General features: G+C 44.2%; 1 protein-coding gene across 5 annotated transcripts in view; it reads right to left on the reverse strand.

Moving 5' to 3' along the window:
• TRIM55 (tripartite motif containing 55) overlaps window positions 1-19,485 on the reverse strand; it is a 60,013-nt gene that overhangs the window by 27,219 nt on the left and 13,309 nt on the right. For all 5 annotated transcript variants that reach the window (XM_070382319.1, XM_070382321.1, XM_005892946.3 and 2 more), the window contains 3 exons: window positions 18,926-19,098; window positions 9,338-9,503; window positions 6,851-6,946 (listed from right to left, as the gene is read on the reverse strand). In XM_070382319.1, the coding sequence (XP_070238420.1) occupies window positions 6,851-6,946; window positions 9,338-9,503; window positions 18,926-19,098 (435 nt within the window). The remainder of the gene's footprint in view (window positions 1-6,850; window positions 6,947-9,337; window positions 9,504-18,925; window positions 19,099-19,485) is intronic.

The raw sequence follows: 19,485 nt of genomic DNA on the forward strand, positions 1-19,485 counted from the left end.
TTAGAATGGACTTTGCAGTCCAAGGAACTCTCAAGAGTATTCTCCAACACCACAGTTCAAAAGCATCAATTCTTCAGCACCCAGCTCTCTTTATAGTCCAACTCTCACATCCATACATGACTACTGGAAAATTTACTGAAGATTTACTGAGCCCAGCCCTGCCCATCAGAACAAGACCCAGTTTCCCCCTCAGTCAGTTTCTCCCACCAGGAAGCTTCCATAAGCCTCTTATCCATATTCATCAGAGGGCAGACAGACTGAAACCACAATCACAGAAAACTAACTAATCTGATCACATGAACTACAGCCTTATTGAACACAATGAAACTATGAGCCAAGCCGTGTGCCTTGAGAGTCCCGTGAACAGTATGAAAAGGCAAAAAGATAGGACACTGAAAGATGAACTCCCCAGATTGGTAGGTGCCCAGTATGCTACTGGAGAACAGTGGAGAAATAACTCCAGAAAGAATGAAGAGACAGAGCCAAATCAAAAACAACACCCAGTTGTGGATGTGACTGGTGATGGAAGTAAACTCTGATGCTGTAAAGAGCAATATTGCATAGGAACCTGGAATGCTAGGTCCATGAATCAAGGCAAATTGGAAGTGGTCAAACAGGAGATGGCAAGAGTGAACGTCGACATTCTAGGAATCAGCGAACTAAAATGGACTGGAATGGGTGAATTTAACTCAGATGGCCATTATATCTACTACTGTGGGCAAGAATCCCTTAGAAGCATTGGAGTAGCCATCATAGTCAACAAGAGTCAGAAATGCAGTACTTGGATGTAGTCTCAAAAACGACAGAATGATCTCTGTTCATTTCCAAGGCAAACCATTCAATATCACAGTAATCCAAGTCTATGCCCCAACCAGTAATACTGAAGAAGCTGAAGTTGAAAGGTTCTACGAAGACCTACAAGACCTTCTAGAACTAACACCCAATAAAGATGTCCTTTTCATCATAGGGGACTGGAATGCAAAAGTAGGAAGTCAAGAGATACCTGGAGTAACAGGCAAATTTGGCCTTGGAATACAGAATGAAGCAGGGCAAAGGCTAATAGAGTTTTGCCGTGAGAACACACTGGTCATAGCAAACACCCTTTTCCAACAACACAAGAGAAGACGCTACACATGGACATCACCTGATGGTCAAACACTGAAATCAGATTGATTATATTCTTTGTAGCCAAAAATGGAGAAGCTCTATACACTCAGCAAAAACAAGACTGGGAGCTGACTGTGGCTCAGATCATGAACCCCTTATTGCCAAATTCAGACTTAAATCGAAGAAAGTAGGGAAAACCACTAGACCATTCAAGTATGACCTAAATCAAATCCCTTACAATTATACAGTGGAAGTGAGAAATAGATTAAAGGGATTAGATCTGATAGACAGAGTGCCTAAAGAACTATGGATGGAAGTTTGTGACATTGTACAGGAGGTAGGGATCAAGACCATCCCCAAGAAAAGAAAATGCAAAAAGGCAAAATAGCTGTCTGAAGGGGCCTTATAATTTTTCCATTGGCTCACCTTTTCCCCTGGCATTTATTCCTCTCTGAAAACAATCTTATTTGTTTGTCTTACTGTCTAAACTCCTCCTCTGGAATAAACCCTTCTTGAGAGCAGGAACATTTTTTCTGTTTATCTCATCACTATTTCAAAGCATTGTGTGTCAGAATATGGTATACAATGTACATGTGAGGAACATGGTCTGAACAACTGGATGAATGAAATATGACTTGTATTTAGGAGTCCTCAGCCCTCACAAGTTTCTATTAATACTGTGTTCTCTTCCACAGGCATGTATTTAAGTGGATGCTCAAAATCTCTTCTTCATTCAACACTCAAAAGAAAATAGCAAAAAATAGCTAGGAAAAAAAATAGCTAAGCAATTACAGGGACAACATTTAACTCAGGACAGGTTTGCTTTTTTAATTTGTACAATAAGAGATGGGCTTAGATGATTGCTAAGGTCCCTTCTGACTCTGCAGTTCCAAAGGCTCTACAACTTTAGGTAAATGTGGAGATATTTGGAGTCTTCAGACTGTGAAGTGCCTCTTTATACATAGAACACTTTTTTCCACATGGGGCAAGTTTCAGAATGATCATCAACACCACTGAAATGTGAATTATACATTCTAGCCCAGTGACGTCAGTCCCAGCTTGGGACTGTGCCATGGCCATGACAGAAAAGCCTAAGACCATTGTGTCTACTGCTCTTGCCATGTAAGGCGCATGACTCTGTGACCAAAATAGAGCTGAAGATAAGCTCTGAGCCCTCCACTTGTCACTGAGCAACTGTGACTCGACCTAGCCCATTCATATCTCCACCACATTCCTCAACTTTCTAGACACCTTTGTTCAAAACAGTGGCTCTGGGTCTGGAAGGGTCCACCTAGCCTCATTTGACATACAGTACCTCCAAATTACCTTCATTAAGCCAAACAGGATTTCATTCCTTCTCCCCTCGACACCTGCCCCAAATCAGACAGTAGGTTAATCATGCTCAAGAAAAACTATATTAAAGTAGGATGATTCTCCTGAAGAATTCAAGGCCAACCCCTCATGGGTAAAGCCCAATTCTGGTCATGAGCACATGAGAAGCCCCATAAATGCAGACTATAGGATGATAACCCTGGTCTCTGACAGGCTTCCCTAGAAAAGGGGCAGACAGAAAACCACGACCCCTCGAGGGACATAAACTGGTGTTCAGCCTCTCTCCCACCAGCTCAGCACCTCTGTGAAGTATTAGCAGAAGAACTCTGTTCAATGGCCAGGGGTCTCAGGACACCACATGGTGTTGCCACCCACTTCATGTCGGAAGAATAATTATGCTATAACTTAAGGTGTTCCTGGCATTAGAGGTTTTCTGGGCTAGGCCAGATCATTTAGAAGATCTTTGAGAAACCCTCCAAAGGCTGAGGGTCAGGTGTACCAGCCCTGACTTGAGCCCCTCAAGTCACTGAAACCACAAGACCAGCTCAAGCCCAGCCAAGCAGCTGTTTGACTCACTCTAGTCTGCTGTGGAGAGTTGGCACCTTTCCTGGAAGGGGCCCGGCCTCCCTCTGTCGCCAATATTTCAAGTTATCACAAAGCCGCAAAGCATAGAGCTAATATCTACTTCCATTCATTTTCAGTTTTTCCTACTGCAGGGAGTTGCTTCACCCTGCCATTGTAATTGGTCAAGATCTTGAAGCCTTATTTGAACACCATTTAAAAGATGCTCAAATGATTATTAGCATGATTAGGTGAAGTGTGCTCTTTCCAAGCAGAGTGTGAGAACAATACAAGGTAACATTTTGGAAGCCCCCAGCATGTGCCTCTTATCCCACTTAGTGATCACAGCAACACTGTAAAGAGTTTATTAACCCTCCTGTACCAATGAGGCAGGTGAAGGACTGGAAGCAGAAGTAACTGCCCAAGGTTATATCATTAAGTGGCACAGTTAAAATTCAAACCTCTGAAATATGTTCTTCAAGCATCTGTTAGGCTGCTTTAAAAATTCTGGCCTGCTTATTAAAATGATTGTTATTATATTCATTACTTCATATTTGTAACTGCATGGACATTGTCTCAAAGCTGTTCAGATAAAACCACTGTTTTGTAGGGACTTCTCTGGCAGTCCAGTGGATAAGACTTTGTACTTCCAATGAAGTGGACATGGGTTCAGTCCCTGGTCAGGAAACTAAGATCCCACATGCTTGTGTGGTGCGGCCAAAAAAAGAAAAAAAAAAAATCACTGTTTTGGAAATATAATGGATTTGTTGTCATTGTAAAATCATTGGAGGATTTTATTAAAGGTGGTAGTTTTCAGATACCGGAAAAGCTCAAGATCAAATATTTTTAGCTGTTTCCGCTAGATGGGCATCCACATAGAACAAGATTATTTCTAGCCTGGCTGCCTGAGGAGGGCTAGTGCAAATAGTCTGCTCTCTTGGTTTTCTGGTGACCCTTCCAGTAGTCATGTATGGATGTGACAGTTGGACCATAAAGAAGGCCAAGTGCCGAAGAATTGATGCTTTTGAATTGTGGTTCTGGAGAAGACTCTTGAGAGTCCCTTGGACAGCAAGGAGATCAAACCAGTCAATCCTAAATGAAATCAACTCTGAATATTCATTGGAAGGACTGATGCTGCAGCTGAAGCTCCAATACTATGGCCACCTGATCCAAAGAGCTTACTTATTAAAAAAGACCCTGATGCTGGGAAAGATTGAGGTTAAGAGGAGAAGGGCATGACAGAGGACAAGATGGTTGGATGGCATCATCAAATCAATGGACATGAGTTTCAGCAAACTCTGGTATATGGTGAAGGACAGGGAAGCCTGGTGTGTCCATGGGGTCGAAAGAGTCAGACACAACTGAACATCAAAGAACAACAGGATAGATGCCTTTTGTAAAGACAAGGGGGAAGGAACATTTTCCAGGAATGAGGAACGAAAACCAAGCACATGTTTCTGGAAGCAGAGAGCTCCTGAGGCAGTACAATTCTCCACCCCCCACCAGCAGCCCCCTCCCCTGTCCCAGTCCGTCCCAGAAGAGCTCCAGGTCTGGAGAGGTAAATACAGCTTTAGATCATGCTGGGCTTGTCTAGAACAGCCCAGAAGGCCCTCCAACAACCTGCCATCACGAGCTCTGAGAATGTCTCAGAGCCAGGAGGACTAAAAAGACCATAGTTCCTCCATCTACCTTCAGCTCACAGCAAAAAGGGAACGCCACTCCCCACAATGCAGTTCAGACTGCCCTTCATGACTGCAATCCATCTCAAAGCCACTCCCATGTCCACTCAAGCTCACATCAGTGGCACACGTGATTTGTAAAGCAAGAATCCCGAGTGGGTCTGACTGTAAGCTCAGCATCTCAGGGGCTGGTCCTAGGCCGGGTGCTTGCCCAGCCTAACCCTGCAAGACATTACACGATTAGGGACAAAATTAGACATCACAAGGAACCTGCTCAAAGGGCAGGTGTCGGGCCCCACAGGGAGAGGGCGTGTAATTAGGGAAGGATGGTGCCCACCCCCTCCAGGAGGAAAACCTGCCGTCAAGTCTCTCCCTGCCCTCAGTGTCCTCTGACGCTGTCTGAATAGAGCGAAGACCTTTGAACTTGCTCAAGGGCAGTGTGTCACCCAGGGCTTTTCTTGTTTTTGTTTTCCAGCCTCAACATCCAGACAGAAAGCCCATTCCCCTGATGGAGGTCTCTGATGAAGGTCTGAGTAGAGATGGGTATAGAGATGAACTCACTGCCCACAAGCAACACACTCCTGTTTATAGACTCAAGACTCAGGGTGGTACCATACTAAGTGCTGATTCATGGCCTAATGATAAAGTCGTATTTGGCCTTTTCTGGGAATAAGGAAAAAGAAAAAAAAAAGTTTGTCCATTTTAGAATCTCTTTGAGCTCTTCTCCAAGAGGAAACTTTCCTTCTATAAACCAGTTCCAAATCCATCATGAGTCTTTTCAGGAATATGAGTAAGGAGAAGAGAGGATCCTGATTTCAGTGATGTGTAAATCTAAAATGAGATGATGTCCTGGAGTTATCTAGGAATAGGCCTTTATCTTTTGATAGAATTCACCTTTCAAGCAATAAAATGGTCAGATTAGGGTATTTATCAGGCACTGTCTATATGCCAGGCACTGTGATAAGCACTATGCTTATGCTTATTTAACTTTTCATGGTTAAACTCTATAAAATGGATACTTTGTTCTGTTTTCCCAGGAGAAAACTGAAGGAATGAATGTACATGTGAATGGATCTTAAAGCATAATGTTTAGTTTTAAAAAAATTAAGCAGAATGAGAAGTACAAAAAATACCATTTATAAAATTAAAAGACATGCATACAGCAATACACATTTTGTAAGAATACAGGTGAATGGAACACTGGCTTCACTGGTGGCTCAGCAGTAAAGAATCTGTCTGCCAATGCAGGAGACGCAGGTTCAATACCTGGGTCAGGAAGATTCCCTGGAGCAGGAAATGGCAACCCACTCTAGCATTCTTGCCTGGGAAATCCCGTGGACAGAGAAGCCCAGTGGGCTACAGTCAATGGGGTTGCAAACACTGGATACGACTTAGAGACTGAACACCACCACCATGCAGCTCAAATCTGCACGCGACTTTTCTTAAGTACCAAACAGCATTTCTTAAGACCATTTGGATCCCCACAAAAAATTTTTGCTTTAACAACACTCATTGTCATTACCTGGAAATTGACTTTTTATTTTAAATTTGGCCATGCCATGTGGCAGGTGAAATTTTAGTTCTTGGACAGGGATTGAACTCAGAACCCCTGCATTGGAAGTTCAGAGTCTTAACCACTGGACTACCAGGGAAGCCCCCAAATTGATATTTCTGTAGCTAACCCTTTAAAATGGGGTTTCCCAAGAAATACCACAACATGTAACCACCACATTGATGAATGTGGTAAAATCTGCCTTGTTGCCTCATGGGGTATCTTCTCTTCCTGTGCCAGGAGGTGAATGTTTTAGAGACACATCAGGAAGGAGGTTGGGCTGCCCAGGTGGCTCTAGTGATAAAGAACCCACCTGCAATGCAGGAGACATAAGAGACATGGGTTCAATCCATGGGTCAGGAAGATCCCATGGAAGAGAGCAAGGCAACCACTGCCTAGAAAATCCCATGGACAAAGGAGCCTGGTGAGCTATGGTCATAGGGTTGCAAAGAGTTGAACATGACTGAAGCAACTTAGCACGCACGCATGCAGAAGGGAGGTCATTCTATAAGGAAAGACTGAAATGTTGGACCAGGGATTTCTAGGGTTGTATCTAGGGAACCACAAAACCCCAGGAGCTTAGGCGTGGCTTACCCTCCCTTGAAGCCACTTGACTCACCTCAATCGTTTTACAGGTGCTCTCCAGCTGGCTGATCACCCCCTGGACCCGATCGTTGCTTCCCACTAGGACAGCAATGCCATCACTGAGCTCGGACTATTGGAGAGAAAAGAGGGATTCTAGTCCTCCACTGATTATGGGTTCATCTTAGTACTGTTTTCATGAGTTCTCAATCTAGGGTCCACGGAACCCCCTAATGAGGAACAGTGAGGCTGAGAGGTCTGAGAACCTCCTAATCTTATAAATAAAATCCTGGAAGGATGGGTGTAGAAATGCATTTGTCTGGGAAGAAGGGCTTTCTAGTCCTCCACTGATTATGGGTTCATCTTAGTACTGTTCTCATGAGTTCTCAATCTAGGGTCCACGGAACCCGCTAATGAGGAACAGCGAGGCTGAGAGGTCTGAGAACCTCCTAATCTTATAAATAAAATCCTGGAAGGATGGGTGTAGAAATGCATTTGTCTGGGAAGAAGCTTCACAGTTTTCCTCAAATTCTTAATGAAGACGGTGACCCTGCCAAAAAACATTAAGAACACTGAATTATAGGCCATAGACAGCGAATAGCACATTCAAGCTAAATAATTCTAAGAACTGTTTATAAATTGAATGGAGACCGATATGTGACATCAGGGGTCCAACATGAATTATTTGGACCTTTAATTATTTGAATTATAGTGCAGCTCAGGATCAGTTTTTTGTTTTTGTTTTTTTTAAGATTTACATATTTATTTTTGGCTATGCTGGGTCTTTGTTGCTGCATGCAGGCTTCCTCGAGTTGCCACGAGTGCAGGCTACTCTTTGTTGTGGTGCACAGACTTCTCATTGCAGTGGCTTTTCTTGCTGCAGAGCATGAGAAGTAGTTGTGGCACATGGGCTTAGTAGCTCCACAGCACGTGGGATCTTCCCCAACCAGGGATCGAACCCATGTCCCCTGCACTGGCAGGTGGACTCTTAACCACTGGACCACCAGGAAGCCTTCAGGATTAGTTTTACTAGGGAAATATTTCATTATTCACCAAATACCTGTGATGCACCCTTCTCTGTGCTAGATGCAAACAAATACTAATATACTAGACTCAGTCATTACAGATTTGAAACTAACATTTCACTGTTTTTAGGGGAAAACATTTTTTTAGCTTAAAATTCCTCTCAGGCTCTTTTGACCTGAAGCGATTCCACTATTCATACTTAGGGAATGAATGGGACTCAGGAATCCTACATGCTTGGTCCAACTCTGCCTGTAGCTTCTCTGTGATGTTGGGCAAACCATGTAGTCAGTTTGGACCCTACTTGTCTCACACATAATGTGAGAAGACTGGAGCAGAACAGTGGTTGTAAAACATTTTAAAGCTGCAGAACCCTTTTTCCAAATGGGAGCTAATATATAATCCCAATGGATCAAATAATGCTGCTCTGGCCAAACAGGAGCAGAACTGAAGTCCTGTCAGCCTGCCTCCGTCCATCCCTTGTGATCTCAAGGCTCTGAGGGAAATGGCGTGACCCAGGTACCATTCAGTTCTAATAGGCTGTGACTTTGGGGAGGAGCAGGTAAAAGGAAAAGGCGGGTAAGTCATAAGTGGATAGAACAATAAATAACTGTAGAGCTATTTTGCTAAATCCTGCTTCTTTAGCAGTTAGTACTCACTGGTTGTAACTGGTGTCACCCAAAGGTTTGACTTCCAAATTTGATTCCCGTTCTATATTTGGTCAGTAAAACACTAACTGTGTAATCTGTGATTCTTAGAGGAAGAAGCTGAGATGTGGAGCTGCTCAAATCCTAGATGCTAAGACTCGGCCACAGCTCGCTGAGCCCACAACCCCTCGTTCACTTGCATCAAATGGGTAAGTTCCTTACCTGCCTGTGCGCTGTAGGCTGGCAGGTTAGCGATAAGCTGGGACACCCCATATTTGCTCATAATGAGGGCGTCATGCTGAGGCCCTGGAGTAGGGGGTGCAAGGGTGGCATGTGTCAGACCCAAAGGAGGCCTTCTGGGCTGACCTAGGGGGTCAGTTTAACCCAGGCATGAGGACTAGCCTAAGGAAACATTTAACAAAATGCCAGTCATTGTAACTCCACCATCTAGGAGAGGGGGAGAAGAGGCCTTGAGGAGGGCCAAAGGAATCTTTGGTTGATGAACAAAGAAAAATATTCTGAGACTGGAGTAAGAAGTTATCCTTTTATTTCCTATGGGCTGAACCTCAGTGTTTGAGCAGCTTGAGCTGGGACTGGGCCCCATAATAGTATTCATCTTAAACCTGTAATGGTGGAAAAATAGCGACCTTTCCCCTCCACACCCCTTCCTGACCTCCTGCACCCTTCCCTCTCCCACCTTCCCCACCGTTCTCCCGGGCATGCAGCAGTCCTTCCGGCTCTGCCAACACCCCCCTCTCCCCCGCAGCCTTGGGCCCTATGGTCCTGCCTGTGGGCCTCTCTCCTTCAATCGCACTTGGAAGGCGCTTTGGAGGAGGGACAGGAGGGCGTGTTACCTTCTGCCTCTGGAACACGTGAGTGAGGGGAGCCACCTGGCAGTCCTTGTGCGCCCCGAAGACCTTGCACAGAGAGCAGGTGGGCACTTCGCAGTTGAGACAGTAGATGTTGATGCGCTCGTCTTCATGCTCCTCACACATGGGCTGGTCGGACTTCTTTTCTGGTCTGGGAGGAGGTAAGGTGGATGAATCAGCTCAGGTTGCAGCATAGCTGAGCGTGGTTGGCTGAATCTCCCTCCCCACCCCCAACGCCCATACCCCCAGCAACCCTACACCAGCGACTACCAGGGCCCCTCTCACGTGCTCAGAGCCCTCCAAATACCCTATGGGTTTAGCAGCAGCGTCCTGACTAATTAACCAACTTAACCAGCCTTGGGGTGAGGACAGCCTTGGGGAAACTCGGACTTGTAGCTTTTGCCAGTTTCTGTGGTGTGAGGGCTTCCCCATGGCTGATTTCAAGATTTAAAAACCAGCTAGTGCAACTCCTGCAAGTTGAGCACTGGATTTTTTTTTTTTTTTTGACTGGCGACTCATTTCATATATATTATACATGTTTCAATGACATTCTCCCAAATCATCCCACCCTCTCCCTCTCCCACAGAGTCCAAAAGACTGTTCTATACATCAGTGTCTCTTTTGCTGTCTTGTATACAGGGTTATTGTTACCATCTTTCTAAATTCCATATGTATGCGTTAGTATACTGTATTGGTTTTCTTTGTTGCTTACTTCACTCTGTATAATAGGCTCCAGTTTCATCCACCTCATTAGAACTGATTCAAATGTATTCTTTTTAATGGCTGAGTACTGGATTCTTAGGCGCAGCTTCAGCACCAAATTCACGAGTCTCTCAAAAGACATTTTACAAATCCAGGTAAAGAGGAGGCAGCTGAAAATGAAATCTTAAGTGTGTACTAGCTCTGAGGCCCATCTCCCCACCCTTGTGGCCTCTGGCCCCTGCAGAAGAAATGAGAGGTCTAGGCTGGGGAAGCCCAGATCTCTGATCATTCACCTCCGTGCTGGTTGGAAGTAGTTGTATGTAAGAGGGGAAAGGTCAGCGAGTGCTTTGTTAATTTGTTTGGGTCCCCTCCTACCATTAGCCCAAAAAATTAAATTTATTTAACTTCCTGAGGACTCAGCAGTGGTTAAGAGTAGGTAGTCTGTTCTTAGTGGATGTGAACAATTATACTGAATACTTGAGGCAAAAAGGAAAATGTAAAATGCTGTTCTGGGATGTGGTGGTAAACTGGAAGTGCAAATTTCACAGATAATTCCCAACTTTCAGTTTTCCCAATAGGTCAGCACCAACCAAAACTTTTCAGAGCTGCCAAGGTAATAATGGGGCATTGGATTTGTATGTACTAGTGAGAAAATGACCAAGCTATGAAGAGGCAGAGAAGGGTAGTGACAAGTCATTGGTGCTTAAGGATAAACTGTTGGCTGCAGAATCACCTGGAGGAGCCCAGGTTCATACAGCCGTATGCTCTCCTGACCATCAGGGAGGCTTAGGTGTTACATCAAGATCAAAATTGCGTCATCTATGGTGTTTTAGCGGAGAAGGCGATGGCACCCTACTCCAATACTCTTGCCTGGAAAATCCCATGGTTGGAGGAGCCTGGTAGGCTGCAGTCCGTGGGGTCGCTAAGAGTTGGATACGACTGAGTGACTTCACTTTCACTTTTCACTTTCATGCATTGGAGAAGGAAATGGCAACCCACTTCAGTATTCTTGCCTGGAGAATCCCAGGGACAGAGGAGCCTAGTGGGCTGCTGTCTATGGGGTCACACAGAGTCGGACACGACTGAAGCGACTTAGCAGCAGCAGCAGCAGCAGCATGGTGTTTTAGGCTCCCTCTGGAGACCATGGTGGGGAGTCCAGCCTACTGGAAGTAGAGGTGTAGCCTACTTATACAAAATCTGGAATTTGGATATGACCTATCCAAAGCCTGAGGCTGTTAATAGTTTTCACAAGTGTTTGAAAAATTTAAATACAAGTTCACAAGCTTTCCTCATTTTCCCTAACACATGATTATTTAGAAGCATCTCAGATTTGGGACAGAATTTTTATCTTATTGAAGTATATTTGATTTACAATATTGTGTTAGTTTCAGGTATGTACAGCAGAGTGATTCAGTTTTATATGCATTTTTTCCAGATTATTTTCCATTATAGGTTATTACAAGATGCTGAATATATTCCCTGTGGTTTTCAGTAAATGTTTGTTGCTGATCTATTTTTTGTATCACAGTTTGTATCTGTTCATCTCATACTCCTGATTTATTCCTCTCCCTTTCCCTTCCCCTCTGGTAACCATTAGTTTGTTTTCTATGTCTGGTGTGAATCTCCTTCTGGTTTGTAAAGGTGTGGTTTATATGTAGATTAATTTATATTATTTTTTTAGATACCACATATGTGATAACATAAAATGTCTTGCTCTGTCTGACTTACTTCACTAAGTACAGTATTTTCTTTGTTCATCCATGTTGCTGCAGATGGCAATATTTCATTCTTTTTTATGACTTGAGTACTGTCCCATTATGGGGCTTCCCAGGTGGCTCAGTGGTAAAGAGTTTGCCTGCAATGCAGGAGACGTGTGGGTTAATCCCTTGGTTGGGAAGATACCCTGGAGAAGAGAATGACAACCCATTCCAATATTCTTGTCTGGGAAATCCTATGGACAGAGGAGACTGGCAGGCTATAGTCCATGGGGTCACAAAAGAGTCGGATATGACTTAAGCGACTGAGCACGTATGCACTATCCCATTATATATATTATTGTCTGTTTCCTCCAATGGGATGTGAGCTCCAAAAAGGCAGAGGTCATGGGTTGTCTTCTTTTGCTGGGTTCCCAGTGCCCAAAACAGTGCCTTGCATAGAGTGGGTGCTCAGTAAATATTTGCTGGATGTATGAGTGAGAGGTGGAAGGGAATTTGCCAGTATTCCCCATGCTTTAAAGTAAAACGGCTCCTCTAGAGAAGGCATGTGAACAATGGGGAGAGCTTGGTCACTTGACTCTCCTTACTGACCAAGGAAGAGACCAGACAACATCTTGAAGACTCCATTTCTAAATGACAAAGGTGGGACTTCCCTTGTGGTTCAGTGGCTAAGACTCTGTGCTCCCAATGTAAGGAGCCCAAGTTCAATCCCTGGTCAGGGAACTAGATCGCACGTGCCTCAACTAAGAGCCTCCATGCTGCAACTAAAGATCCTGAGTGCCACAACTCACACTTGGTGCAGCCAAATAAATAAATATCTTAAGACTAGATGACAAAGGCCTCCAGGGGTTAGCTAGAGACTAGGAGTGGTGATTTGGTCTTTGCATCATCAAAGGCCTCACCACCTCTAAAACCTTCCCTTCTGTGTCTCTCCACCTCGGAATAAATGTCAGCGAGAGTCTGGAGCACATTTCCTGGGAGATGGTACTGCTGATGCCCTTCCCCCGAGACATTCCCCAAAAGTGGCCTTTGTCCCATGTGCTGTTCCGAAGTCAGCAGCTCTGACCACAGATAATGTTGTAGAGCTCAGACATTTGCAGTGTGTGCAATATTGTGGAAACAGCCACAGGCTCTTTATGTAGTTGTTGATTGAGATGACTTTTTCATTATGCAATACAGACCAAGGACTGCCTGCAATATTCCTTATTAGGCTTTTCTTGTTCAGAGTGGCTACACAGCCTGAGGGGCATCCCCCACTTACACCTGGGTGTGGAAGGAAAACATTCAGACACCTCACAACACGTAACAGACTTGGGACCAACATGGCGCATAGAATAAAGATATAAAGGCAACTTCATGAGGTGAGCGTGGCCAAGCTCTTAGCTGTGGTTTGGGACTCAGAGCCAAATGCCGGCTGTGGGTCCCCTACTGTTGCATACAAACTGGTCTCTGAGAGTCTGTAGCCTTCTCCCTCTGCTCTCTGGGACTTCTGGGACCATCCTGGAGTTTCCTGAAGGATAGGCATCTGGTGCTGACATTTCAGGCATCACCTTTGGAGTCAAACTGATCTCAAAGCTTAATTAATCCCAGTTCAGTTTCACCATGTGGTGGCTTTGGGGCCTTAGGCAAGTTCCTTCAACTCTTTCAGGCTCAGCCTTTCCTCATATCTGAAAATTGGACTAAGGATCTTCTAATTAAATATGCCAGGATAACATAGGCATTTACTTATGTACATTTCCTGCTGAAATCCCACTACAATGAGAGTAAGGGAATAAAAAGGTAGAAATCAATAAGGACAAAAAAATGAGCAAGGTGACAGCAAAGAAGAAATGGCAGGCAAATGCTGGAAATTGTGAACATCTGACAAAGAGAAGTCACCTGCTTGAACTGCATCTTAGTTCTGCCGATAGCCTTCTTCAGAGAAGCAAGCAGGAAGCAACCTGCCTCAGTTTTACAGGTTTCCTTGTAAAGGCCCTGGGACTGCAGAGTCCTGGCACCCAGAAGGTGAGAGTGTGGGGAGGGCTGAAAGGGGGACTTTTTGCACACTTTAGGGGATTACTTGAGGATGTGCTCCACAAAAACAATAGAGTAAACCAATAAAGGAGATGACAGAGGATCCAGGAAACAAGGGATTCATCCCAGGGGAAAGTAAAAGTATCATAGAAAGTGAAGCCCAACCACGAAAGGGTTTAGCCCTCGTTGTCTTCAGTGAAGTCAGTAAGTAATGTCTAAAACTGAAAAATCCAGGGAGAGGAGCTACTAGCAGTGGACACAGGGCTCTAGGTGATAAACAGCAGAAGTAAAACGGAAAGAATTAAACATGGCTGACTCTGGGAGGTGAGGCTTAGCAGCCAAGAGACCGTAGGGCCAGGAATGCTGCTTTCTTCAGAGGCTTTGTAGTGCTACTGGAATGTTTAAAATTATGCATATGTACAGAAATTGCTTTGAGTTGTCCTTGCTGTTGTTTAGTCGCTGAGTCGTGTCCAACTCTTTTGTAATCCCATGGACTGTAGCCCACCAAGCTTCTCTGTCCACGGGATTCTCCAGGCAAGAATACTGGAGTGGGTTGTCATTTCCTTCTCCAGGGGATCTTCCCGACCCAGAGATCAAACCTATGTCTCCTGTGTAGGAGGCATCTCTGGCATTGCAGGCAGATTCTTTACCATTAAGCCACCAGGATAAAATATTTAAAAATTTTAATAAGGTGATAATAATAATCACTACAACCTTAGGAAGCATCACTATGAACAAAGCTAGAGGAGGTGATAGAATTCCAGCTAAGCTATTTCACATCCTAAAAGATGATGCTGTTAAAGTGCTGCAGTCAATGTGCCAGCAAATTTAGAAAACTCAGCAGTGGCCTCAGGACTGGAAAAGATCACTTTTCATTCCAATCCCAAAGAAAGACAGTGCCAAAGAATATTCCAATGTCAATAAATGTTCAAACTACTGCACAATTGCACTTAATTCACATCCTAGCAAAGTAATGCTCAAAATTCTCCAAGCTAGGCTTCAACAGTATGGGAACCGTGAACTCCCAGATGTTCAAGCTGGATTTAGAAAAGGCAGAGGAATGATAGATCAAATTGCCAACATTTGTAGAATCATCAAAAAAGCAAGAGAATTCCAGAAAAACATCTACTTCTGCTTTATTAACTGTGCTAAAGCCTTTGACTATGTGGATCACAACAAACTGGAAAACTGTTCAAGAGATGGAAATACCAGACCACCTCACCTGCTTTCTGTGAAACCTGTATGCAGATCAACAAGCAACAATTAGAACCAGACATGGAACAATGGACTGGTTCAAAATTGAGAAAGGAGTACATCAAGGCTGTATATTGTCACCCTGCTTATTTAACTTATACTCAGAGTACATCATGTGAAATGCTGGGCTGGAAGAAGCACAAGCTGGAATCAAGATTGCTGGGAGAAATATCAATAACCTCAGATATGCAGATGACACCACCTTTATGGCAGAAAGTGAAGGGGAACTAAACAGCCTCTTGATGAAAGAGGAGAGTGAAAAAGTTAGCTTAAAACTCAACATTCAAAAAACTGAGATCATGGCATCCGGTCCCATCACTTCATGGCAAATGATGGGGAAACAGTGAGAGACTTTATTTTCTTGGGCTCCAAAATCACTACAGATGGTGATGACTACAGCCATGAAATTAAAAGACGCTTGCTCCTTGGAAGAAAAGTTATGACCAACCTAGACAGCATATTAAAAAGCAGAGACATTATTTTGCCAACAAAGGTCTATATAGCCAAAGCTATGATTTTTGCAGTAGTCATGTATGGATATGAGAGTTGGACCATAAAGAATGCTGAGTGCTGAAGAATGGATGCTTTTGAACTGTGGTGTTTGAGAAGACTCTTGAGAATCTCTTGGATAGCAAGGAGATCCAACCAGTCAATCCTAAAGGAAAGCAGTCCTGAATATTCATCAGAAGGAGTGATGCTACCGCTGAAGCTCCAATATTTTGGCCGCCTGATGCGAAGAGCCGACTCATTAGAAAAGACCCTGATGCTGGGAAAGATGGAAAGCAGGGGGAGAAGGGGACAACAGATGATGAGATGGTTGGATGGCATCACTGCCTTAATGGACATGAGTTTGAGCAAACTCTGGGAGATGGTGAAGGACAAGGAAGCCTGGTGTGCAGCAGTCCATGGGGTCACAAAGAGTTGGACAGGACTGAGCCACTGAACAACAACAATAATAATCACAACCTCACAAGACTGTAAAATTAAAGAATTATACATGATTAATGTGTATAGCACCCTGAACAGTGGCTGATACATATTCAACACATATTAGTTTGGCTTATTGTATTTTAAAGTTAATTATCGTATTCATTGGCTTCTCTGGTGGCTCAGATGGTAAAGAATCTGCCTCCAATGCAGGAGACCTGGTTTGATCCCTGGGTTGAGAAGATCCCCCAGAAAAGGGAATGGCAACCCACTCCAGTATTCTTGCCTGGGAAATCCCATGGACAGAGGAGCCTGGCAGGCTACAGTCCACGGGGTCACAAAGACCCAGACAGGACTGAGCCACTAACACTTTCACTTTCATCATGTTCATTATTAATGTTGGTGAAATTAGTTCTTTCTCGCATCACCTCACCTCCACCCCGAACTGTGGCTAGTTTAGCACCCGGCAGAAGGCTCGATAAGAAAGCCAGGTTGGGAATTCCCTGATGGTCCAGCATTGAAGACTCCATGCTTCACTGCAGGGGGCATGAGTTCGATCCCTGGTCAGGGAACTAAGATCCCACATGCTGCATTTCACGGAGGGCCTCCCATCCCCAGAAAAGAAGGCCAGGCTTTGTCGAGATCTACAATTTCTAGCCATTCTGTTGGGAGGTCAGAGTTGACCAGCACCTGCCCTTTCTGCCTCCACCCCAATGTGGGCCAGGGTTTATCTCATAGTGTATATCCAAGTGATTTCAGAGTCTTCTCTTGTACCCTGAGGCTTAGGGTTCTGGGCTGGTAAAGCTGCCAGCCCTCAGGAAACAACTGTGTTTGTATCCAAACATGTGCCCAAGCCCTGAGCACAATTGGTGGTTCTGCTACCAATTAAAAGTGCCCCAAAAGCAAGTCTGAGGTTCAAGAAGCAGTAACAGAAGAATTTGATAATCACAAAAACTAGTCTACTCAGCTCTGAGCTTCGATGTTGGAAATTTGGTTCCTTGTTTTTATACGGTTTGCTCACCTGTACATTATTTGTTGGCAGATGTGCTTCACTGACTTTAAAGTTAAAACCAGCCTATGTCTCGTTTTACTCATGCTACAAATGCTAACATCTCCTCTTCTCTGGATTACGTAACAGTTATGGTTATTATTCCACATCATTCAAGCTCTCACTGTGGCAAATAGCAAAACAGAAAACTGTTGCAATAAGTAGAATGTGTAGGAAGATCTATGGTGTTGCTTGTTCATCTGGCACTTCAGGAGCAACTATTCTGTGCAAGGCACTGTCTCGGACACTGAATCAGATGGTATATAAACAGCCATAATAATCAGCTGGTTATTAATTGGCCAATTAACTTCTTTAAGAGACAGTGTACCTTTTTTAAGAGACAGGTACACCGTCTCTTAAAAAAAAAGTAGATAGATGTGTGTATCTTAAAGTAATGAAATAAAAGGAGATCAGATCTTAATTATAACCGTGGTGCTTTCCTTCTCAAGAGATTTTGGAAGCCAGGGAAATTGCTGACTCAGCCTGTCATCAGCAACTCTTCCTCCCAGTGCCATCTATATCGTGGCGCTATCTAATTTAGTTTTGAATCTTAAGCAGAAATGAATAACCATAGCGATTATAATAATTATATGTTCTATTTATGGAACAGCTTTCCTTCTAAGAGCCCCAGGCTCTTTGAGCCCGGCAGATGTTCCATGAATCTGTGTCTCCTACTAGGAAGCACAGTGAGGTCATTTCTAGATGGTCCCAGTATCGCTATCAAGCGTTGTGGACCAGACTAACTTGTGTACAGTTGAAAAAGGGCCCTTCACACCAGGCCTTCTAGGAATGGACTCCCGCAGTGTTGTCTCTAGGAAAGGAATTCTATAGCCAGTGTGATTCGATGAGTAAAAATGCCCTTTTCAAAAAAAATAAAATGACTGATGCAGATGCTGCATGTCAATAAGCAGGTACATGCCAAGCATATACAATAAGAACAATCTAGAGAATAGGGAAACATAACCTGAGCTCCATTTTTTTTTTCCTCCCGTGTCTCTAAATTCTTAAGTTGCTAAAGCCCGGAATTCTGCCTTGCTTTGCTACTTCCCAGAGTCAATACCATGACTAACTCTGTTAGAGGGTTTTGTTTTTATTATTATCCTCTAGGTAGTTCAAAATGAGACTGTCTGAACTAATAACGGGCTGACTTTGGAAGATGCCATTTCTGTTTCATTTTCTGTAGAGTTTTGTACTCTAGTTTGTTGGCTGTGTAGACTCTGGAGCTGTAAAGGACCTGTGACATGCAGAAACATCTACAAGGGACAGTAGTACAAGGTGTACTCCCCTGGTGGCTCAGATGGTAAAGAATCTACCTACAGTGCAAGAGACCTGGGTTCGATCCCTGGATCAGGAAGATTCCCTGGTGAAGGGAATGGCAACCCACTCCAGCACTCTTGCCTGGAGAATGCCATGGACAGAGGAGCCTGGTGGGCTACAGCCCATGGAGTCACAAAGACTCGGACACGACTGAGCAACTAACACACAGTACAAGGCTGGGGTGGGGGCAGTATTATGCCTCTTTCAATAATACCGTCTGAACTAGATTAGTGTTAATGAGTTACTTCAGTCTTAAATCGATACAAAGGCACGGGCATCAGTTTCCTCCTCTCCTCCCAAGAGGAACTCTCACTCCCACTGGGAAAGACTGACTTGGAAAAACATTTCCCCATAAACCAATTAGCTCATGATTGGTGAATAAGCATTCAGTATCTGCTGCTGCTGCTGCTAAGTCGCTTCAGTCGTGTCCGACTCTGTGCGACCCCATAGACGGCAGCCCACCAGGCTCCCCCATCCCTGGGATTCTCCAGGCAAGAACACTGGAGTGGGTTGCCATTTCCTTCTTCGGTAGAGTGACCCACTAAAACAAACAATAAAAACAAGCGTCGAGCGTGTCTGACACACGATGAACCATACCTGGTGGACTCCTGCTTGTAGATGTCGATGATGTTTTCCACCAGCAGGTTCCTCTGAAGCCCATAGATCCCGTGTCTGTCCAAAACCACTTCGTGTCTACAGGATGGGCAGCGGAACCGGCCCCCGGAGGCCACAGTGGTGCCTCCTCTTGTGGGCAGGTATGGGTTAGAGGCCTGTTCTTGCCAAGCAAGAAAAGAGGGATTGAGTAGTGCCGTAGGTAGCTTTCCTCAGGTTTTCTCTCCCTCTCTGTCACTACAAACAATATCAACTCTCTTGCTAAAGATCACCCCACAGGGCTTTATGAGCAAGTGGTTGGCAGGTGGCCAACATGGTCCAGTGCGGTGGACCATTTTCAGCATAAGTTCTTTTCCACCCAGCATTTTCATAACCAAAAGTTCCAGCTAGAAACTCCAGTAATTCATTTACTGCCCAAGATTTTGAAACAGAATCCATTTTTTAAAACAAATATGATTCTTAGTATTGAAATAAAATTAGATTTGAGAGCAGAAGGCTGACACCAAAGCACAAAGCAAATCACTTTAAAAACTTTTTTTTTTTTT

Source organism: Bos mutus, chromosome 14 (genome assembly GCF_027580195.1).
Source record: "Bos mutus isolate GX-2022 chromosome 14, NWIPB_WYAK_1.1, whole genome shotgun sequence".
NCBI classification, from domain to species: domain Eukaryota; kingdom Metazoa; phylum Chordata; class Mammalia; order Artiodactyla; family Bovidae; genus Bos; species Bos mutus.